This window comes from Paramisgurnus dabryanus, chromosome 7 (genome assembly GCF_030506205.2).
Source record: "Paramisgurnus dabryanus chromosome 7, PD_genome_1.1, whole genome shotgun sequence".
Lineage (NCBI taxonomy): Eukaryota > Metazoa > Chordata > Actinopteri > Cypriniformes > Cobitidae > Paramisgurnus > Paramisgurnus dabryanus.
Window position 1 is genome coordinate 34,525,885 of NC_133343.1, and position 24,045 is coordinate 34,549,929.

At 35.6% G+C, this 24,045-nt stretch overlaps 2 protein-coding genes across 3 annotated transcripts; one reads left to right on the top strand and one right to left on the bottom strand.

Annotated features, from left to right (window-relative positions):
- Positions 1–63: 63 nt before the first annotated feature.
- Positions 64–2,277, top strand: LOC135770049 (uncharacterized). 2 transcript variants are annotated; one of them, XM_065279677.2, is made up of 4 exons: positions 64–202; positions 841–1,396; positions 1,482–1,643; positions 2,036–2,277. In XM_065279677.2, the coding sequence occupies exons 2-4, from the start codon at positions 862–864 to the stop codon at positions 2,275–2,277; spliced, it is 939 nt and encodes a 312-aa protein (XP_065135749.2). In that variant the 5' UTR covers positions 64–202; positions 841–861. The 2 variants fall into 2 exon arrangements, with proteins under 2 accessions (XP_065135749.2, XP_065135748.2); XM_065279676.2 differs by having other exon boundaries at positions 77–202; positions 838–1,396.
- A 3-nt stretch (positions 2,278–2,280) lies between these two features.
- Positions 2,281–23,338, bottom strand: sycp1 (synaptonemal complex protein 1). The gene is made up of 36 exons (XM_073815305.1): positions 23,091–23,338; positions 20,767–21,025; positions 12,853–12,996; positions 11,918–12,712; positions 11,290–11,536; positions 9,333–9,456; positions 9,174–9,255; positions 9,040–9,083; positions 8,760–8,924; positions 8,556–8,623; positions 8,408–8,481; positions 8,221–8,279; positions 8,052–8,118; positions 7,846–7,919; positions 7,599–7,707; positions 7,419–7,513; positions 7,132–7,316; positions 6,906–6,973; positions 6,753–6,814; positions 6,560–6,676; positions 6,393–6,476; positions 5,981–6,084; positions 5,503–5,620; positions 5,127–5,197; positions 4,957–5,038; positions 4,792–4,854; positions 4,635–4,697; positions 4,402–4,519; positions 4,213–4,322; positions 4,043–4,135; positions 3,658–3,774; positions 3,428–3,569; positions 3,270–3,340; positions 3,084–3,191; positions 2,874–2,957; positions 2,281–2,785 (listed from the first exon to the last, which is right to left on the bottom strand). Exons 2-36 carry the CDS (start codon positions 20,981–20,983, stop codon positions 2,645–2,647), a joined length of 4,365 nt encoding a protein of 1,454 aa, XP_073671406.1. The 5' UTR covers positions 20,984–21,025; positions 23,091–23,338; the 3' UTR covers positions 2,281–2,644.
- Between the last annotated feature and the right edge of the window lie 707 nt (positions 23,339–24,045).

Here is a 24,045-nt window from a genome sequence, read left to right on the forward strand (position 1 = left end):
TGCACCTGCCTCCTCAACACCCTACTGGTAAAGGAAGCGAGTCATTTGAAAGCCGGCCCACTACCTGTCTGTTTGACGTAAAGCCGATAGTCGAGCTCAGTTTTCTTCGGGGAGTGGAAAAAGTCTAGAGCAGGTGGGAGGTGTAATAACTGCTGTGAGATACTTCCTGGTTTTATCTGCCACCGTTTATTTCAGCTCACAGGTAAGTCAAACCCTGCTCTTATTTTCATACCTTACTATAGCTTTTTCTTATGAACTACATCAAAATAATAAAATAGAAGAAGAAAGGAAAAGCGAGAGTGATTTACGGCAGTAGGAAACAAAGACTTTGCTTATGAAATGCTTGTTTGTTTAGACTATGCAAAACCATGTGAGTCTTTTTGTCTTCAGTTTTGTGACAGCGCCATTTTAGATAATCATCAAGTGTATGACATTTGAGACAGGATTAGTAACATCTAAACCTGCTTTGTATCCTATTACTATTATTCTATTATTTCTATAGATCAGCAATTTGAAATACATCATTGATGTTGAACTGGATCAAGCCTCTCATTTTTGTTTAAATCAATAAGTTTTAAATAAATAATGAATAAATAAAGCAGATGGAAACTTCTGACTAACCTAGCAGGAAACCACATGTCAATACCACATGCATGTTAACACACTAAATTAGGTCATGCTCCATATCAAAGTGCACAATCTGTTGCCTTTCCTCTGCATCTAGCGTGTCTAATGTTCTGTTAATATAATATAATATATATATATATATATATATATATATATATATATATATATATATATATATATATATATATATATATATATAATTTTTTTTAGCAGACAAAAGCCCGTGCAACGGATATGGGTGTGTTGATCCTTCAGCTTTTGGTGTGTGGCCAACTAATATTGTTTTCGTTGGCCTTGGAAAACGCAACCCATCAGGTCACTGAATCACCATTAAACAAGACTAACACGTCTCAGCCTTATGTAACGCCTGTATCGCTGAATACAACAGGAAACTATACGGAAAACAATGCCTCAACCTTGCCAAACAATTCAACGTTCAATTCTAGTAATACAAACGTGACCACCTCAACCACGACGATGACCCCTATCGGAACCAAGAACATAACTGTAGCCCCTGAACAAAGCAATGCAACAGTCTCTGGATCAACCACACGGCCAAACGTAACAACAGCACAAACAAAACAAACAAGAACCTCAGCACCTATAACAAAAGCAAATATCAGTTCAACAGCCGTCACGACTCGAAAAAGCACCACTTACAGCACTACTACAGGTACAACTGTTACCACGTCAAAGACTTCACCGACAACCAAACCAACTGAGAAAACTTCTACCACCGTTACTCAAGACAACTCAACCACTTTATCAGGTAGGTTAGGGGTTGTCCTTAATCATTAATACGATAAATTCACGAAATTAAATTTATCTAATTCTTCTCTATTTCTACTACGCAGGTGCCAGCCTGAGTGGTTCAGAGACATCCCTGACTATTTTATTTAGCGTTGTGCTTGGTATGATAATTCTGATGATTCTGGTGTACTTTGCACACAAGTTCAGACGACGCAAACAGACGAGGGTCCAATATACTCATCGGCGTCTCCAGAATGAGGATACAGGTCGGGAAAACCTTATACTTTCACTATCTATAGTTACGATCAACAACTACAGATGTGTGTGGGGGGTAGTCTATAAAATCAAATGACTGTTTTGTTTTAAGCTATGAATAATACTGCTTGCTAAGAACAATTGGTGCATAAGAAGACTTCTTAGCATTTTTTGCATGGCCATTGATAAAACAAATAAAAAAGTCAGTCATAATGTATACATTACGTCCAAAACATCAAATAAAATAAATTTGGGCTCTTTGATTTAGACCAGCAAGATTGCAACCATTCAGGAAATAGGTTCGAAAGATTCAACATATAGAAAGCAAATGTGCACGACGACAAGCAAATTTTAATAATAGTATTATGAATAATATTACTGATACTGTAAATATTTTTTACAGGTGAGCAGTTTATGGCTCCAGATGACACGCTGGTCATTTCAGGAGGACTTTATGATGGCCCTCAGATTTACAACCCCACCATGACAGTGCAAAGTGAAGAAGACTATCAGACGGATACATCTGGATTCGCCTACAGACCCAGTCAGTTCCGCCTGGAGTTTTTAAACGAGGATCAGCGACGAGTACCGGACCATGACAATGCCACCTTTCACTCATTCCACGCAATTGATCAAGAGCCTTAGATGTCAATACAGAAACCAGCCTCATTTATTTTTTTAAGTTTTTCAGAAGAAATGCTTACTTTTACATGAAGCTTTCCAATGTAAAACAAAGTTTTCAGGTTATTAAATTAAGTTCTTTTTTATGAAGTTTTAGATAAGTAAATATTAATGAAACGAGTTAATGAAATTGCTCAAATCAGTATACGCTTAAGATGCAAATAAATTACTAATAATTCAACTGCAAACAACAACTATCAGGAACGCAACGTTTTTGATGAACATTGTAAATTATCTATTTTAACAGAACATACTATAATGTTAAATAGTGTATTGAGTATATGACAATCATTTAAATGAAATAAACGATAATTTTTTGATACCAAACATTTCAAGCAAATATTTTCTCTGTAACTTTTCTTTTTTTCTGAGTTGCACTGCTAATGCTGGTCCAACCTGCATCTCGCATTCTCTTGATCGCTGCCAGTTTCAGAGCTGTTCCTGGAGCCTTGCACACAGCAGAACCTTGTATCTGTAGATGACAGCAAACCTTCAGTACATGATAACAGCTGAGATATATTTATATATTTAGATAAATTCTGTCAAAAATTATTTTTTACTTTTTTGAACAAGTCCAAACTTTCTGCTTCTACGTCTTTTGGCTGCATAGGTTTCTTTGATTTAACCGGTCTTGGAGAGAAACTCTGCACACCAGATAAAGAGAGGGTCAAAAAACAATTAATAAATCGAATCAACTAAAATGTAGGGCAATGAGGTCTGCATGCAGTGTCATGAAAAACTGAATAGAGTAAGAATAGATGCGATGTTACCAGTATATCATTGCTGTCTGAGCTGTCCGACTTGGGATCCAGTTTCAAGAAGTTGGTTTTCCAAGACCCTGTTATGTCTGGTCTTTGTGGTGTGCGGATTCTGAAGGACTGAAGAATTGGAAAATAAATGGGTTCATATAAACACGCAATATAATAAACCATTACAGTTCAGGCTGACCCTCATACCTTTATTTGCGGTGTTGCTTCATATTTTGTCCTCAGGCTCTGAAGAGGACTTTTGGGGGTTTGTTTCACTGCTCTCTTTTATTGAAAAACAAAATAACTGTTACTTGCTAGATGTGAACATTCATGTAAAAAATATGGAATGTCAAATGTGAAAAAACCTACAACAGGACTGAGTGGTGTATTTTTTAGTGGAGAATCATTTTCTTCATTTAAAAGGGCATAAACTGCTTTTGTAGAAGCAGAAACTTTTGGAGTTTTAGAGATCCTGTTTCTGCTTTTCTTTAATTTGGTGTCAGAGATCTAAAACACAATTTTCATAATTAAATAATTTACTTTTAGACTGGCATGTGTACTTCCTGTATCTTAAATGACACAATAGTCACCATACCTGTTGAGGTGTGCCTTTTTCAAACGGCACCTTCAAGGTCTCCTTTTCTTTTGTGACTTTCTCAAGTTGTTCTTTCAGTTCATCATTTTCCACTTGCAGATGGGACAGCTCAAGCTCCTGCAGTGTATTGGTTATTAAGTTATTTAGCAGACATTTTCTATCTGAGTAATATGAGTACACCTACCAAAGGCATAGCCCAATGGAACAACCAGGGGGTTACAGTAAATGTCTCAAGACATTTTATTCACAGGTGAAAGCAACACTTCAATTAAATTATCATTCCAAATTGTGAGGCCAACAAAGCATGGAGTCTTTGAAAAATGCATTTGACAGATTGCAACAAATTTATGGAGTCACACTAAGCCAGAAAAAGTCAAATAATTACCAGTAGTGCTTTACTTGCGTTGATTTCAGCTTCTCTCATCCGTTTATCACTCAGCTCTGCATCTTTTTCTTCCACCATTTTGTCATACTCGTGCTGTCAAGTGAAATAAAATATTAAGTACTAAGTACTGCAAAAAATCCAAAGTTCACAATATACACAATGATTAACACCTTGTGTCTCTCCATCAGAGCAACCATGTCTGATATCTTCTGCTGACATTTGGTTTCTGTGTCTTCTTTACTCTTCACTGCCTCCATAGCTGCTTGTTTCAGTTCTTTCACCTGCAAATACCAAACCAAATCATGAATGCTGTGAGTTTTAATTATTATTGCAGCTATTGTATTAAACAAAGGAACTTTCCTCCAAGTTAAGTTGTGCCTCAGATGTTGATTTCTCTTTAAGGTCAGAGCATATTTTCTGAAGCTCCTCCTTGTAAAGTTTCTTTGCACCATCTGATTCATCCCTCAATGCAGTTATCTATGAGAAATGCAGGTAAATTTAACAAGCATGTTTATTTCATACTAAAATATGAGAACAGTATATGGTTTAAATAAAAAAAATCACATAAACACCAATCCGATGTCACTTCTACCTCTTTAATGCATTCCTCATGATCTTTTGTTTTGGTCTCTAGTTTGGTTTTTAGGTTTGTTAGCTAATGAAAGAAAGAGAGAAATAAAAATGTAAATCTAAATAAACATGTGTTTTAGTTAGGATCATGACATATACAGCCTAATATGTTTTCTAACCTTTGACTCCAGAGTTTTGATTTGTTTAGCTTTCATCTGAAGCTCTTTCTTTGAGTGTTTGCTCTGTAAATAATAAGTTATAGTGAAATAAACTTTTGTTAGTTGTATGAGCTGCTATAACATACAGCAAACTTAAATAATTTAAGTGTCTTAATGTAAACACACATTCTCTTTCAACTGCTCCTTTGCACTCTTGCCCTCTTCATCCTGTCCAGCAATTTTTGTAGATAAAATATCCACCTGCACACTAGGATATGAAATATTATATGTCTAATAACAACATCAAAACCATATGCAACACCAAAGGTAAGATGAAGGTTTTCTTTTAGTATTACTGAAGCTGTTGTTTTTCCCTCTCAAGTCTCTCAATTTCCATCATCCCCCTCTCTTCATTTGCTTTGCTCTCCTATAAAGAGAAACCATAACATGTTTCATCAAAAAACAAAGTCATGTTGTCATATTTTTGCACAAATATAGCATTTAGTGTGTGGGTGGGGATTCCTGGTCCTGGAGGGCCACTGCCCTGGAAAGTTCCAACCCTAATCAAACACACCTAAAGGTCATTTCAAGTATTACTGCAGTTTTTGATTACATTTTTTTCAAATGTGTTTGATTCGGGTTGGAGCTAAACTTTGCAGGACAGTCAGTGCCCCCCAGGACCAGGAATCCCATCCCCTGATTTAGAGGCTTGATGGCATTTACAGTACAAACCATGAGCTGAGAATTAAGGACTTTGTTCTCCACAGCACCACGATCAATTTCTTGTTGCATGGTGTCCTTTTGCATCTGCAGGTCATTAAACTTCGACATCAGTTCCTCATATTTCTTCCTACCGATAAAACAATGTTGGTTTGTGTAATTATAAACTGAATTTCATAGTATAATAGCAGAAAGGCATAAATGATTAATTCTATTAAAATGTAATGGAAAGAAACATCACATCATCAAGTTAATCATTTTCTAATAAATTATCTACTATACATATACAATTGCAAACCATGTCTTTGTTCAAAGAATTCAAAGAAAGATAAACTTCCTTGCACAAGTTTCGATAACTGCATTAAATATAGACTTTGATCATGTAAAATATAGGAGAAAATATAGTTGCATTGTTTGTGAACAAAGAGGTTCAGTCACTCGAAGTCAAAGATAAATGGTGCAAAACCAGGCCAACTGTAATTGCTCTTACTTTTGCTGCTTTATGTCCCTCTCCAATCTTTCAACTTCCTCTGATGATTTACGACCACTCTCCAAAGCTCCTGACAAATGTTCCTCTATCTCTTTTAACTTAGTCTAAATGAAAAATATTTAGATTTAGTCTGATTATCAAGGTACTTCTTCATATTTTGCCCCACTCAATTTAAAATGTGTTTTTTTCTAAATAATTTAGTGAAAGATTGAAAAATGTACATAATGGTACGGTTTCCCTGACAAGGTTTAAATTAATCCAGTACTAGGCCTTAGTTATTAGGACATTGTTTTTACAAACAAATCTTACAAAAAACAATACTGGTGTGCATCTTGAGACAAAACAATAGCACTGATACATGTTAAGATATGTCAGTACAAAGCTGTCACTAATGCAAAAACACAGATCTGACCTCTTTCAAATCAACTTCTTTTTGCAACTCCTGTTTAGCATTGATTAAAGCCTCCTTCATGTTTCCATTTTTCTCCATTGCTTCCTGAGGGGGTGAATTTGACATTAGAACCCAAAGCACTGAAATTATAAAGCTTACATTTAACTATCTATTTTTATATTTCTGACCTTCAACTGGCATGCTTCATTTTGTTTCTCTTCAAGTGCTGCAATAAGCTGGAGAATTTGACACTCACTTTTCTGTAATTTCTCCTTTACTGACTTGAGTAGGGATGACTTCTCATCCTGTGAGACAGTGAGCTTGGTTTAAATTTATCAGTCACAGAGAATGACAGTGGCTAAACAGAAAAGGAGTACATACCAGATCATCTTTAAGTATCTGTAGTTGTTTGCCATAGTTGTCTTTCTGCACTTTGGTTTCTTCTGCAAGACATCATAACCAATGATCTTAGTATATTACAAGAAATGCCCCTACATCATTATTCACTCATCGATGTACACAATTATAACAAACCTAACTCTGACGTCTTGTCACTGAGTTCATTCAATACTAAGCTTAGCTTTGTCTCAAGGTTTTGGGCCCTGTGAAAACAAAGGAATCATTCAATGTACAAATTAAAGCTGAAGTAAGTTATTAACATTCTGTACTTTACCCACCTGTGCAACAAGTTTGAGCTGGCTGTACAGTAATTACAAAGCATTATGTTCTTGTTCTTATTGATATATTTATCTCAACGTACCTCTGTGTTTCAGTTGTTAGTGAGGATTGCAAAGAATTCACTGTCAGATGCATTTCTTCAAGCTGGTTTGACTGTTGCTCTTTGATGTTGTTTAGCTCCACTAATTGAGTATTTTTCTTTTGAAGGACTTTTGCATGGTTTTCCTTACTTTGTTCCACTTCGTTAGTTAAGGCGCTTAGATTTTCCTTTGAAAAGTGATACAATGCATAAAAGAAACTTTTCATCTTTATATCTCGTGTAAACTCATTCTATTGTCTAAGAAAGTGTGTACTAAAACAAACACAAACCTCAATATCCGATTTGAGCTGCTCGGTCGCTTTAAGTTTTTCCTCAAGCATCTCTCGCTCCTGTGTTAAATTTTGAAGTAATTCCTGATGTTGTCCTGAAACATAAGTAAGACTTAATACACAAATGGGCCTTTGCACAAATCAAGGCCATACTTATGCAAATGTTTTTTGCATTCGTACTTGCAGACCCCTTAAGTTCATCACAGTTCTGCTGTGTCTCTTGGAGTTTAAGAGAAACGTCTTTAAGACTTCTTTTATTTTCGCGCATTTCTTCTTGAAGCATGGCAACCTAAAAAAAACATATTCAAAGAAGACAAGAGGTTAGAAATATGAAAGCAAAAACTATTCAATCAAAGATTATTCAAGCAAATGCTGCCCTCTCCAGGCAGAGAGGGGTTATTTTAAATTTATGAGCAATGGCACCAACCTCCTTTTCTTTTACAAGACAATCACTCTCAAACTTCATTTTAAGATCCTCCAACTGTGTGAGGCATTCTCTCACTGTAGAGCATATGGATTTTAAAATGAATTCAACATCGCAGAATACAATGAATTAAAGTGTCAAATACAGTTCATGCTTATTTTTCTTTGACTATCAAAAATAATTAGACAAAATGAATAAAAGATCGTCACTTTTCAACATATCCTGCTGATCGGCCTCTGCTTGTTTCCTAAGACTTTCAAAAGCTTCCCCCATCCTCTGCAAATACACAAATAACAGCCATCAAGTGTTGTCCAAATCTAGGGTTGGACCTTGCAAAAAAAAAAAAATATATATATATATATATATATATAAAGTTACCTGAATATTCTCACTGTTTTGTATAAATAGATCATGTGTTTCTTCCCGTTCAGCCTCAACTGTTTGGACACAATGCGAAATATATCATTGTTTTCTTATAATCAGCAATATATTAATAGGAATTACACATAACAGTTGATATTTGTGTTTATTTTAAGCAATATCAAAAATATGTAATCACACTTACACACACTCATTTTGTCAACAGATCTCTCAAATGTGTCCTTCAGTATGTTACACAAATTTCTTGTTGCATTACTTCTGCAAGCGATAAACACAAAATTACTCGCATTATGTCACATGGTGGTGAGAAATATTACCCATGTTGTACATACTTATTCTGAAGGTCTTCATTCTCATTAAGCTGATCCTCTAGTTTCATGCTTAGACTTTCATTAGCAAACTGAAACATAATAGATATAATAAAAAATGTAGGACTTCTAAACAGAAATGAGTTGAATGGGGTGGATGGGAGGTAAGTACAGTAAATAAATTACAAAACACTAAAGTAAATGTAATGCCAAGCTAATGAGATTTACCTGAAGCTCTTGAATAGCTTTCCGCTGTGTCTCAATAGTTTTCCTGTTCTCCTGAAGCCTTCTGTCTTTTTGTGAAATCTCAGAATCGACTCTGGACTGCCACATTTTGATTTTCTCACCTACATCGAGCAATCCGGAGAACAGCTGGCTGGATCTTAATGATGTCTATTATGTACAAAACCACCAAAATACATTATAATTAACCACCATTCACTAATATTACACTTAACATCACAATATATAAATTACAAATATCAATTTAAATATAGAATCAGCTCACTTCTTCTTTTTCCATTGGTATCACTGCAACCTTCTTAGTAACATCTATAGGAAGAGTTAAGCTTGTTAGACAATTGCCTTCAAGGTTTTTAATTATATTTACATGGTACACCTTTAACTTTTTTTTAATATTACCAGCTCTTGGTGTCCTTGTAGGAAGCACCATTTTGGATGGAAATGGAAGGCTTGTCTCCATATCTGAACACTTGTTGTAACCCTAAAAAGATTATCAGGTAATTATGCACATTATATTGCTAATAAAGCATTTTTGTAAAAGATTCACAGTTTGCCAACCTGAACTGGCGGGGAAAAAACAGACTTTTCCTCATTCAAGCCTAGCGTTATTTCCTTATGCTTCAATGCAGACACCTGAGCTCGTGGGGGCACCAACAGTTTGAAGTTGAATGCCTTTTGCATGCTGTGGAATAACGAGATATACGATAGAAATCCTTACAAATGGACGGTAAATGTTTTTTCCAGACAACTGATAAGATTTTACTTGAGCTTTAATGCCTTTTCGCAATATATCTTTCGGAATAGCTGAGGCACTCATTAATGCTAGTTAAGCAATGTAAACTGAGGTAAATAGTTCTGTTTTCCGTTATTGTTCATCTGCTAGGCATTGAGTTTACACAAAGAAACTTTATTTTTCTTGATTATATGTGTTTTTATTTGTTAATGTTTTACCTTTAAGCAAATAAGCGGAGAATATCTCGACTACTGTAGGGTACCAGAAATTTAACGGAGCTCCCCAACGGTTTCCAACTGACATCTCGCGAGACGCGAATTTAAAATGAATTGCGCGGTTCTCTGTAGGCTTGTTCAGCTTCAAGTACCGCCGCAGAAGCTGACAGACGGATGACGTCAAAGTACCGCGAGAGCGAATCGAGAAAGTCTAATTTCGTTCTCTCGCGGTACTTTGACGTCATTTAAGGGTCAGTTCTTGCGGCGCCGCATGAACTCGAGCACAGCGATGACGCGACTGGTCAGAAATAACCCTGTTGTCTAATACTTAAAGTGATACAAAATGTTGATATGTGGCAAGTTAACAATATTTTAAGAAATCTTCAGAGGAAGTTACAATTTAACCAAAAAGGAAAGTTTAGCTTGCAAAACAAAATTATTGTAAATAAAATTTCAGCATTGTAAAAATGTTACATTATTTTTGAACTACACTATAAAACGTAAATGCATGCAATATTTTTTTAAACCCCGAGATCTCTACATGCTAGCCTACAGAAATTTAATTACGTTTTTTAATTTGATTTCAGTTATTATATTTGTCTATAATGCGTTTTGCTGGCATCCAGTGGAGAAACAATAACAGTTATGTTTCTGAAAAGTGCATGCGTGAATAATTTGTGATCCAATAAAAAGGTTTAGTCTCTGGGACCCCAAGCATATAAACAGTTATTAAATCTCAACAGAACATGAGGGAAAAGAACTAAACTCTAGTAAAGGAGAGGAGTCAATAAAATTCATATTAAAATGATAAGAATTTTAATTGTTTTGCAACAAACTAAATATATATTTAAACAGGTTTGGCAAGACACAACACTTAGACAACACTGAAAAAAATATTTGTTGGATTTATGTAATTCAATTATGGACACCGGTTCCACATGGTTGAAATAAGTTATCTTAAAATAATATTAACATGTATCTGCAGAAGTAACATGTTAAGTTTATTTTAAGAGAACTTATTTCAATCATATGGAACCAGTACCCATAATTTAATTATATAAATCCTTCAAAAAAAAAAAAAAAAAATTCACTGAATACACAAACAGCATCCCTATTTGATCACTAGCCTATATCACTAGGCTATACATACATAAACTAAACACATGCAAAAATAGAAAACAGACATTGGCAAATGATACTGCTGAAATAATTCACAGCTGTTTATGACAATTAAAAAGCATGCATATATTGAAACATTGTGTTTTATTCGCTACTCTCTCTTATCATTCACTCATGTGTCCTTTATGCAAGGTAACTTCCTTTTGCCGGCACATGCACTGCATTTCCCAATAATAAAGAGACAAAACTCTCATCCTACAATAAAGTTTAAAGTTTTGCAAAATCTTAATTAATAAAAAAAAAAAACACTCATTAAGACATTAAAGGAGTAGTCCACCCCAAAACTGGGGTCCAAAACTGGGGGACTATTTTTGGGTGAACTACTCTTTTAAGTATGAACAGAATCCACACTAGTGATTAACAGAATGAATAAACGAATAAATATCACACAGAATGCTCCGCTGTATTTTCTTCGGCTACTTTCAAAGCCTCTGCAACGTCTTTGCCAGGCTCTCTGTTCACACTGTCCTCCCTTCCCTGCAGCTTGGCTCTCTTTGAATCTTCTTTCGCCTCCTTATCCAGTAGTCTGTAGTTGATGCCCATCCCGACGAAAAGAAACAAACCGCCAACCAGAAGGAAAATTCCACAGGCAATATATGTGTACTTGTAGTCGTGGTAAATGTCATTGAATTTACCTGTAAGTGCAGACAGAAGTATCACATAAAAAGGGATGCATCATATAAATGGTATGCATTAGTTGGAAATATATTTTTGGCACTACAAAGATATTGGGCACTACAAGGGCATGCTTGAAATAAATAGGGACATAGTTTTGTGTTTCTTTTCAGCACCTTTATACTTTTATTTTTAAGAGTATAGAGTTTTTCATAATTGGGCGGTGTTACAATTTAATATGAAAAGCTTTAAAAATTTTATGCAGTGCCTCAATGAATTACATGCAATGCAATTATAAAACAGAATTAGCTAAATGCTTTTTATTCACTCATTTTAAATCATTTATGTTGTGTAATTTAATATGCTGTCCATGATTGGGTTTAACACACTCTAAAACTCACCTAGTAAAGGAGGACTCAGCAACACCGGCCCACATTCCACAATCGTCACCAGCCCGACAGCACTGGAGAAACGCTGAGCTCCCACCAGATCCATAAGGGTCTCAAACAGCACGGAGCTCAGCCACCCATAGGCAAACCCAAAGAAGATGGAGTAAATCACAAATCCTAAGTAGTCCGTCGATAGAGTGGCGAACAGGTGACACACACCATTCATAAGGACAGAGCCAGCAAAGAAGTATTGCACCCTCGGTCTCACCCATTTTGTGCTGGCCACTATTCCCATAGAAGGCCGTGCCACCATATCTACAAAAGCCAGGACGGAGAGCAGGAAAGCTGCCTTCTCCTTGGGGATTTCTCTGCTCTTGGCGAAATTGCTGAGGAACACAAGGGGAGTGAAGAGGCCGAAGAACAGGATAGCATTACCCAGAAGATACAGCAAGAAACCACGATGCTTAAAGAGCGTGAGATCGATAAAACTGTTGATCTTCTCAATCGCGGTCTTTCGTTCGGGGGCTTGGCCGTTTACGGTGACCCCTTTAACAGCCGGTTTAGGCTTTGGACCGATGGGTCTCATCAGCGATCCGGCTACACAGCAGTTGAGCAGAAGTCCACCCAGGATCAAGAAGCTTCCCCTCCAGCCAAACTGATCGTAGAACCATGTGTTTAAAGGAGCGAGAGTCGATAAAAAGACCGGACTGCCAGCCATAGCAATACCATTAGCTATCGGCCGTCTCTTGTAGAAATATTTGCCAATCATAGTGAGAGCTGGGTTGAGATTGAATGCCAATCCCAGACCTGTAATACAACAGTTCAAAAGAAAATTACTTTCTTCTAAGTGGCATTAAAATGTGACACTAGAGTGAAATATCCCCAGGAGTGCTGTTATTGTAAATTGCTTGGGATAAAAGCAAAAAAGTAATTGATTTTAATTATACCTCCCACAACACCAACGCAGAAATACAAGCCCTCGACGGTGTTGCAGAATGAGGCAGCAATGAGTCCTGTTCCTGCGAGTAAACCTCCCAAAATCATAATGGGACGACTTCCATATTTATTGACCAGAATGCTGCTAACAGGACCTGTGGATAGAAAAAAGCGTCAGTAAGAAATATCCAAATTGATTTCCAAACATTCTTTGCAACCCCTTATGAAAATTAATGTTTTTTGTGGCAACCATGCTTTTTGGTGTATTGATTACCATTGGATTACCGTCTTTGTTTAAATGTAGTAAAACCATGGTTAATTTTATAAGATATTAAATTGAATTGTGTCAAGTGAGATATAAACTGTCAGAAAAATGGTCTCTGGCTGTCACCGGGATGGTATCCTTTCAAAAGATCCTAATATGTACCATTTGGGTATAGATTTTGTACCAATATGGACTTCTGAGGTAGAAATATGAACTCTCCAGGTGTACTTTTTGAAAGGCTACTGCCACAGTTTGAAAGGGTTTATGATAAAAGAGACGCAAAATACTTGCAAGACACAAACTTGAGACTAAACTCTAATTACACATGAGATTAAGCGAGTATTTGGTAAATGTGAGCGGGTGATTCTCGCGAAATTAGACTTATGAGGTGTCATGAAATATTTTTATTAAAAAGTAAATGAAAAGTAAGAGTATCAGAATAAGTAGCATACAGTTACAAACATCTCTTCATGTATTATTTTGCACATGATTTCAAATGACATCATACAAACCCATTTTTTTTCTGCATATAAGGGGAAATTTTCATTACCGCAACGTGTCCATGACTGGATTTGGGTTATTTGACATAGAAATATTTATATAAAAAAATCTAAAAAAAAATAAAAGCTTCAGGGCATGTTATACTTTAAATTTTACACTAAAGAAACATGTGGTATTTGGTGATTATTGGTAAATGTAGAGACAATAATAAGGAATATAAATGTGTACAAGAAAATTTTTCTCATCCTCTGAAACAATTTTCAATCATTGTTTAAGCCCTCAAGGAACTAGCATTTAAAAAAAAATTGTTGGAAGGAACATAATTGAGTGTGACACTTAAGATGGCTACCAGGTAAGCAGTTCTTATTTTTTCTTTCCAGATAAAAGTTGAAATTTTGTTTGTCATAGTACCTAGACAACTTTTTAGTTCTCATTACCGAAACATGAGTTTGTAAATGCATATATTTAATGTAATATCATGTTGCGCTAATGATAATTTTTGATAATGATAATCTAAAAAATGTAAATAATTATTTAGGAAATATTTTTAAATCCTCTAAAAATAATGGTTATAGTAAGTTCAGACCTTAATCCTATATGTGCAAAAAAAAAAAAAAAATGGCTTCAAGGGCTTTTTAAAAATTCTGATGCTGGACACCTTCTAAGTCTGGATTTCGAGAGAATCACCCCAGCGTCTCTTTTATCATAAACCCTTTAGACGCAGGTGCAGCAGGCACTTATTTTGACACGACGAATGACGCTCATGGATCACATGACGCGCCGAACCCATATTTTGACACGACGAGCCACACACATGACGGGCTGAATAAATATTGTGACGAGCTTTGCATCATGGACCCTCGAAAAGCACTGCTGAGCTTAAAATAAATTAATATTGTGTATTTTGAGGAGTTTAATAAATGCAAAAAACATGTAAAACTTTAAAATATTATGTTGACATTTGATTGTACTTAAAAATTTAAACTTTAATAAAAAAATTTACAATGTAGATTTTACATAGGTTAGGGTTGGAGGGCAAGAGTTTAAGGAAAAATAAGAGGACAGGTGAAGTCTGCAAAAAAGGCCAAGACCAATTTATTACAATTTATTTTAATAAACACTATCAATTATTTCCTTTAAAACATGTCAACCCCAAAAGACCCGTAATGATGTTCATTACATTTATCCATTTGTATTTCATATTGTAAAAATGTAAGGTGTTAGTCTATTTTCACACCACTAGAGGACATTGCAGCTCTGTATAAGAAGAACAAGAAAATTTGACAGTGCATATTACTGCAGTAATCATCAAACTGCAGATTTTACTCTTTCCCACCATCATAAACTCAGTGACTCAAAGACATTAGCTCTAAAATGCAGATACTGATAGACCAAACCTTAAACCACCTTCCCAAATGACAGTCTAGATCCATTTTGCATCACGGTAAACTTAAGTCCTAACAAACCAAGCTAATTTGTCGTGATGCTTCTCTCTATAAGGAGCAAAGAGAGCACTCCCAAAGGTATTTCCAGGTACGTGCTTGATTTACAATGTACTTGGTACAAATCCTATCATGGGTGTAGGAAGGAAATCACTTAATCATGTGAAAACCGGGGAATGATGGTGAGCTCATGCACGTCTTCATTCCTCCAGTACAATAGGCTGCCTTGTTTCAAATCCACCTCGCTGAGAGGGGGGAGCGAGCCACCTCGAAACATGTACCGTATGAATAAACACATTAACACATTTCTGATGCAAAAATGCAATTCATTAGCTCGACGCAGAAGCCCGGGTTCAAAGTAAATGCCAATACTTCAATCAGATTTGAGCATTTCTCCAGGAATAAATATGAGATACATGAGAGATCAAGCACTTTTTACAAACAAGCATGATTACTTATGATAGCTAAAGCTTAAATTTAGTTAAAAGACTTTCTCCTAATCTATCCTATATGACCATAAGTAATGTGTTTACACTTTCAAGTGTAAACTCTTGGCTTGTGGTGCTATCAAAACATTGCATCCAAGCCAGCAACCCTAAGCAGTATTGGCACAAGCAAATGTTTGAGTTGTTGCATGGTTATCTGTTTGACGAGAGAGTAAGTAAACATCACTTTTTGCATAACTAGTTTACTTAAATAGTTAACTAAGAGCAAATAACATTGCCCTTTTTGCTACTGCATTGTATTAAAAGACATACTTTATAGCATCATTATATTCCGGTAGCATTATTATATTCCCTGTACTTTCTTTTACGGCTAATGGTATTAAAATCGCAAAGAAACATTCATGCCCATAGGTGACATTAACCAAATCTCAGGGCTGACAGTTTAAATCATTTTACGGTATTCATGTAAATAGCCTCATAACTAGACCTTTCCCGCTATAGGCAAAATAGCCCTGGGCTGCCTGGATCACCAACAACAAGCTAAAATTCAGGAGAGGTCTTTCTGGGAAAGATGTATTGGACTGGAATGCCAAAACAACGCAGCGTGGAAAGAAAGCAAACGCCATCTGACAGTCTTTGCTTCGAGGGCATCCAGACTTATTTAGGGGCGATTCAAAGAGGCTGTATTCATGAACGGGCAGGAGGGGCATCAAAATACAGTTGGGAAGGTTGAGATGCAAGCAAACAATAACACAAAAACTGAATGTCAAATATGACTCAGTGTGGACAGCATGAAACAGGATTCATGGTGAAACAATGCTAATCTATTCCTTTGTAATAGTGGGCATGAAAATACTTATGAATACTATTAAATATATATATGAAATATATTGCTACACATAAAATCTTAGTTTTTCCTGTATATTAGTATATGGCTGTGGTGTTATATACAGTATTGGCATGTGGTTCTGTTCATCATCGCTCTCGGAAACGAAATGCTTGAAATCTTCTTCGCGTGGTTGCTTCTGTAATCATCTGGGTCATGTGTATTGTATCGTCCCTTGCATACAGTAGGGAATTAATTCTGTTGGTCCAGAAGGGACAATGTAGGAGTATGGGGTCAAATGTGAAGTCATGTGCCTCTCACATGGACATCACGCTCAACCCCTCCGGAATAATCCCAGGGGACTTTCTCATAATATACAGTAAAGCAAATACATACAGTGTAGCCACTTTTTTGAAATTCTATTGAATTGTATTATTAATTGTTTATAAATAAAATATATGTATTTTGGTATTGAATGAATCGGATTGTATATAAAGGCAGGGTGCGTGATTTTTGAAAAACACTTAGGAAAACACCACTTGTAGCCAATCAGCAGTAAGAGGCGTGTCTACTAAACTACATTGTTGCCTATGTTGCGTATGTGATGGGTGGGTCAATGAAATGAAGGTCCAGATTCTATTGGGGTAGGGGCGTGTTTGTTTAGGTGATTTCAAATGTCAACATTGGCTTTCAGAGATCACACATCCTGCCTTTAATTATTTTGCTTTGCATTAAATAATTTAAATAATATATTTTAAATTTGTATTTATTATATACATTTGTCTTTTCATATTGTATGGCTGCTTGATAAGATAAATAAAGTATATCTCTATCTGTCTGTCCATCTGTCCCTCCCTCTATACCTTCAATATATTAAAATCCATCCATCCAAATGTCAAAATCCTCTATCTTATCTGTCTGTCTGCCTGTCTGTCTATAGTATTTATTAATCCATCCATCCATCAACAGAAATAGTTCAAATTGCTTTATAGTTATCTTTCTATAGTATCCATCTGTCGGTCTGTTTGTCTGTCTATAGTATCTATCCATCCATCCATCGAAATGTTTCAAATTGCTCTATTTACAGTATCTATCTGTCTGTCTTTCTATAGGATTCAGCCATTCATCTGTCTGTCCTTCCATCTGTCTGTCTATAGTATCTATCCATCTGTCTATCCGTCTATCCATCCATCCATTCATCCATCTATCCATACAAATGTTTCAAATCGCTCTATTTACAGTATCTATCTGTCTGTCTTTCTTTCTATAGAATTCAGCCATTCATCTGTCTGTCCTTCCTGTCTGTCTATAGTATCTATCCATCTGTCTATCCGTCTATCCATCCATTCATCCATCTATCCATACAAATGTTTCAAATCGCTCTATTTACAGTATCTATCTGTCTGTCTTCCTATAGTATTCAGCCATTCATCTGTCTGTCCTTTCATCTGTCTGTCTATAGTATCTATCCATCCGTCTATCCATCCATCCATTTATCCATCCATTGAAATGTTTCAAATCGCTCTATTTACAGTATCTATCTGTCTGTCTTTCTATAGTATTCAGCCATTCATCTGTCTGTCCTTCCATCTGTCTGTCTATAGTATATATCCATCTGTCTATCCATCCATCCATCCATTTATCCATCCATTGAAATGTTTCAAATTGCTCTATTTACAGTATCTATCTGTCTGTCTTTCTATAGTATTTATTTAGCCATTCATCTGTCTGTCCTTCCATCTGTCTGTCTATAGTATCTATCCATCCGTCTATCCATCCATCCATCAATCCATCCATCGAGATGTTTTAAATTGCTCTATTTACAGTATCTATATTTCTGTCTGTTTATAGTATCCATCTGTCCATCTGTCCGTCTGTCTATAATATCTATCCATCCATCCATCCATCCATCCATCCATAGAAATGCTTCAAATGGCTGATTTTGTACAAAAGCTCACCAATCTGAAAAGCGATGTGTCCCCGATTGACCAGATCACCAGTACATTGTGATTGGCCTGAATACCTCTGACGTTAACCGGAAGTGTGACGCTCCGTTCCATGTTTTGAAGATTAGCTCACAATGCAATGCTGACAGGAGTTAATATCGTCTTTACTACAGTATGGAATTATGATAATGATCGTTGTGTCCACGTCAACCGGCACAGGATATAAACTGTTGCCTAAAATCTGTGTGTTTGTTGTAGTCCAAATAAAGAGATTTACGTTGGAAACTATAACTCGCATCATCGTTTACTTTGGGATTTGTACCTTTTGCATGTACTTATACACACTAACACACCAAAAGGAAATGTAAAATTGTGAATCGGATAATACTTGCTCTTTAAGCTTTTTAAGTGGATAGATATATGCTAGTTTACCATATCTACCATAACCTTACCCCATTGAAATGAGTTGTGTTTATTTCAAAAGGGCCATTTTGAGTTGACAATAGCACTGACCTACAGTACATTATAACAGCCAATTAACATGTTGTTTTATAACCTGGATGTTGAAAGAGCCTACAAAACAGGTTGCATGTGTAAGAGCACCGACAACAGTACACGCTAATTGGCATGCAGTAGATCTAAACAATAGATTTGATTAGCAATAAAATAAAAATGTGACACCATACTGTCAAGAACAATCTAACCTTATTCCTAACGCTTTCTCTTTTCTAAACCCATGTTTGATTTGCTCAGTAGTGTAAGCATGAGCGGACGCAATTCAGTTTGCCTGCGTGCGTGTGCAGCCTGGCATCATCCGGCGATGCTCTACTTCCTGAGACAGGTTCGCTATTGACGTTAGTCAAGTCTTTGTGACTACCGAGTTAGGCGTCTCATCTCCTCATCTCTCTCCAAGGAAAACATCTGACACTTGCAGAATAAAGAGCTGACTGAGAAGAAAGACTCCAGAGAGATAGAGTTGCTCATTCAGAGCTCAATCTCTCAGCAAAGCAGACGATGGCTGATGTCTAAGTCTTGTCTAGCACACCTATTATTTCTACCATACAAATAAATGAGGCTATTTTACTATTGCGTAACATCCATTGATAAACTGCATGGGGATCGTCATTACCTGCGCCATCATCACATCGCTGCCTTAAATGGAGAGTGAAATCTCTTGTTTAAATAGAAATTAAAAAACAAGATTACAGTATGAATAAACTCAAAATCTATGCGACAATATCTCTCTCTCTCTCTCTCTCTCTCTCTCTCTCTCTCTCTCTCTCTCTCTCTCTATATATATATATATATATAAAGCAAAAATCAATATGCAAGAAATACATGAATTGTCATCTTTTATTTTAAGTATGGATCGAGCCTTCTTTATTCCATGAGGCAAAAAAGCTGAAGAAAAAAAAAAAAAATGAATGTAAAACTGTGAGTTAGCCTATCTATTTTTGTAATTATTTATGCGTTTGGCAGACATTTTTATCCAAAGCCACACACGCCACACATGTCCTGAAAAATGAAGCCAAAAAATTTAGATTGCATCAGGTGGCTAGCTGCAGTATTGCTCACAAGCCACGCCCCTTTCATGTAAACGAATGGGACGTAAGCAAAACTTAAAATTCAATTTACATTTAAAATACCCCCCCCCTAAAATGGTTTCTGATATTTTAGCTATTTCTTGTGTAAAAGGTAAGTAAAAATTAAAAAGGGGTGTGACTGTTATTGAGTCAGACAACTTGATACAGCGTCTGTGAAGACTCTGGATCCAAATGACATCATCCGAGCAAGATGTCATTGGCCATTTATTGGAAATTTTGGCTTTATTTCTACATTTTGAAGTCTATTAAGACACTTCGTTAATATTTTTACTGTCTACACTGCAAAAAAATATCAGTAAAAATATCTAAAAATCTTAAAATAAGATGAACAAAATGACCCAAGAAAATAAGTTTCGTTTTTAGACCATAAATATCAAATTTAAGTGATTTTGTGCATAAAACAAGCATAAAAAAAAAAAACAGCCAATGGGGTAAGCAAATTTTTCTTGAATTTATTGTTTAAGAAAAATTTTAAAGCTTTTTGCTTACCCGATTGGCATATTTTATTTCTTGTTTAATGCACAAAATCACTTAAATTTGATACTTTTGGTCTAAAAACTAGACTTGTTTTCTTTTGTCGTTTTTTTGATCATCAAGAAAAAGCATCTTAATTTAAGAATTTTTTTATATTTTTACTGAAAACCAGACCAAATACTAAGAATTTTTTTTCTTGAAAATCATTTTTTTCAGTGTATGATCCAAAGTGATCCAGGGATCAAACCAATGACCTTTTGCACTGCTAATGCAATGTGTAAACAATCAGTATGTAGGTCATTCATTTAATTCAGTATACTGTTACAGTAAGCAATTTCGTATGCAGGGAATGTTTAAAAATAGTTGATCCACTTTGGCAAAAAAAAAATCACATAAAGAAAGGTGACTTGTCAGTACTGACCTCCTGCGTACATGACAGCGAGCATGATGGAGGAGATCCAGGAGACTTGACTGCTGGAGGCATTGAAGATCACTTCGATTTCTTTGAAGAACACGGTGATGGACTTCGGGAAGGCGTAGGAAAATCCGATAGAAATAAAGGCACCAATCACCACGGCCCAACCCCAGCCCCCTTCTGGCGGGGTGTAGCCCACGGGACCTCCGACAGCGGGCGCCATGACTCCTGAGTGCAGGTGACCAGGTGTTTACAAAGTTGCTTACTAAAGAAACAGAAAAACTGTAAGTGTGAGATAAAATGGTCAGACCATTAAAGTACAGTTTTGCACATATCATACCTGTCAAACATTGGGATATGAAAATAAGGGAAATTTCCAGATTTTCCCAAATTTCCCGAATTTTTAATTAAGTAAGATCCAAGATTTTAACAGCATTAGCAGTAAAATATTATTTAAATGAACAGTTTCGTTGCAAAACGACATAACTATGTTTTTTTTTAATTTTTCAGAAATCTCATATTTTGGTTGTGCGTTCCAATTAATATCAATTCAACTGCAGTTGGTTTGTTTTGATTTAAACATTAATTACTTAAAAAATACAGCTAAGTAGCACCATAAAACAAAATAATAACATAATAACATAACAATAAACATGTTTTGACAAAAATGTCAAAAATGGATTTATCTTGTTTTGCAACGAAACTCTTCAAATTTAAAAAAATCAGTATTTCAACTATTAGTCGTGCATTAGCAAAGCAACAGCAAAAACTACACCCCACAAAAAATTTCTCTGGCCAAAAATATGTTTTAATTATATGATAAATACATTTTGTCGAAAGTATACACTGAAAAAGTGATTCATTCAATTTACTCAATTTTTTAAAGTAAGTGGTTGCAATCAATTTATTTAAGCTACATTTAAACAAACGTTTTTAACTTACCACTAACCTTAAAAAAATGAGTAAATTGAATGAATATTTTTTTTCAGTGTAGCACATTAAATATATTTTTGAATTTGAAAATATATTTAGTTTTAACCTTCATTACATGTCAGGGGCAACAAATACATTTCTATTTTTTACATCCCAAGCAAAAAAAGTCTAAAATATAAGTATTAAATGATGTATAAAATATAAAATTATAAGTATATTTTTGCAGTTAAACACTTTGAATTAAATTTGAACCTTTTTTTAAAAAAGTTTTTTTCCAATGCAATGTTAATATAAATGCTTTAAAATATATTTATTTTTTAAAAATGTGTCAAATATAGAGAAATGGCTGAAAATTATATATTGGTGAAAAATAAATGTTTGTAAATATATTTCAGCCCATATGATTTTTTTTGGCATTTTTTTTGTATATTTTTAAATATATTTAAAATGATATTAAAAAATATTTTTTTTTCTGTATGGGTATAGTCAGGAAAAATTTTCGGCACAAACAGCCTACTTCTATAAGAAAAAAAATCTAAAACATCAAAGCTGCACACATCAAGACATAGAATCAAACCAGACACTTTTAAGACACCATTGTGCACATATGTGGCAGAAAAGCGTTCAAAGGAAACACAGACGGTACATAAAGACTCTCAGTGCCTTTACATTTTAAAACCTCACCGCCGACCTGAGCGCATCAAGGATTTGTAAAGCCACAGCAGGAGGCTTTTAAAGCGTACATGCCCTCCAAAATGAAAATGTGACTTACAATATTACAGAAGGATCAGAGGTTTATGTCAGTGAGAGGAGCCTTATAACAATGAGTTTTTTTCCACATCGGCCTTAAAGCCTCTCAAAATTTGCTTTTGGATTTGTTTTGCCAGCCTAGACACAATGATCTTGAGGGGATGTCATTGCTTATGTTTTTTTAAATGTTTAATATACGACCAAGGATATTACCTACGATGACTTCCAGTAATATCAATTTTTCTTTTAATAGACTTTCTTATTAACACCACAGTAAGCTTAATATTATTTGGTAAACACACCATGGAAATAAGTTGCATGCATACATAAGTTAACTGACCTTAAATATTTATTTATTTATTATATGCCAACACAACTATCATGAAACCAGCGCAGGTGTCACTTTCGACCAATCAGAATCAAGCATTCCAGAGAGCCATTTAATAATAGTAAGTATCGCCTGACAGTTTGGTGGCTTTAGCAGAACACATCATCCTATTCAGCTGAAATGCCGTATGGTTTAAAAAGAGAGGTGAGAATGAAATGAATCACTTTACAGGTTTAGCGGCTCCTTGACATGTTGAAAGCCTGGACGTTTTAGCGCATTCAAGCAAGACTCACACATTGCACAAAAAAAGCGCTCCTACCTTTCTGGCACAGTTCTTTGAATAAAAAATTCCAGAGCACTCTTTTACTCCAACTTGAGGATGAGCGGCATTTTAGGGGTGCAGTCTGGTTCAAGGAGAGTTTCTGAATTATGCGAATAAACCACAGAGGTCGACCGGCCAGTAAAAAATAAGCTAAAACTTCAGCTCTTATTGACTCTCCAAAGTTACAGAGAATCCAAAACGGGTTTCTATTGGCTCGCTGATATTTGCCACAATGCCCACTTGTGTCCCTTTCCCCTCCTCTTTATCCTTTGTTCAATCCACCCATTGAAATGACCGCGGAGGTCTCCCTCTGGAGGATACACGCTTCAAAGTGGGCTCTTTGAGATAGCACGAACATTGCCTGTTGATTGTGTCGATATATTCAGTGTCAACAAACAGTCATTATATAGTAATTGAAGCAGTGCTTTCTCTGCTACTGTATGCTGGTAGTTTTGTATTAGGAATGATTCATCTAACCTGTTCATTATAAAGTAATGACCATCTAGTAGGCTGGAGATTTGCAGCGCACACACACTTTCCTTAAGAATCAAATTCTTTCCTATGAGTGCAACAATTGTTTATGGTGCTAATCTCATTGACAGCTATAAATGGGATTGCATAAGATGTTCAGAACAAGAGGTTTTTTCCTGCGTTGGCATCCAGTACAAGGTAAATCGCTCGCAGTGCAAAGGTCATTGTTATTAGATGCAATTTCTTAAACTCGCTCAGGGAAATGGGAGGAACAAAGAAACAAACAAGAAAGGAAGACGGGTTACCTGCCAACAGTCTTTCTTCTAAACCAAATGGGGCATTCAGAATTTACAAATGGGTTTCCTTTCACTTCTGGAGTTGGCATTTGAATTGAATTCCCCGTGCCCAACAGGACGTTGAACTGGAATGACGGAAAAACAAATTTGTTGATTGTAACACATCAAAGAAATGCCAAACAAAG

Bases quoted from the DNA above. Each gene is read 5' to 3' on its own strand.
- LOC135770049 (XM_065279677.2), top strand. From the start codon at position 862: ATGGGTGTGTTGATCCTTCAGCTTTTGGTGTGTGGCCAACTAATATTG. The intron at 1,397-1,481 runs GTAGGTTAGGGG...TCTACTACGCAG, and splicing joins CAACTCAACCACTTTATCAG to GTGCCAGCCTGAGTGGTTCA. The intron at 1,644-2,035 runs GTCGGGAAAACC...TATTTTTTACAG, and splicing joins TCTCCAGAATGAGGATACAG to GTGAGCAGTTTATGGCTCCA.
- sycp1 (XM_073815305.1), bottom strand. From the start codon at position 20,983: ATGGCGCCCGCTGTCGGAGGTCCCGTGGGCTACACCCCGCCAGAAGGG. The intron at 8,119-8,220 runs GTAACTTTATAT...GTGTATTTGCAG, and splicing joins AAAACAGTGAGAATATTCAG to AGGATGGGGGAAGCTTTTGA. The intron at 3,570-3,657 runs GTATGGTGACTA...ATTGTGTTTTAG, and splicing joins AAAAAGGCACACCTCAACAG to ATCTCTGACACCAAATTAAA.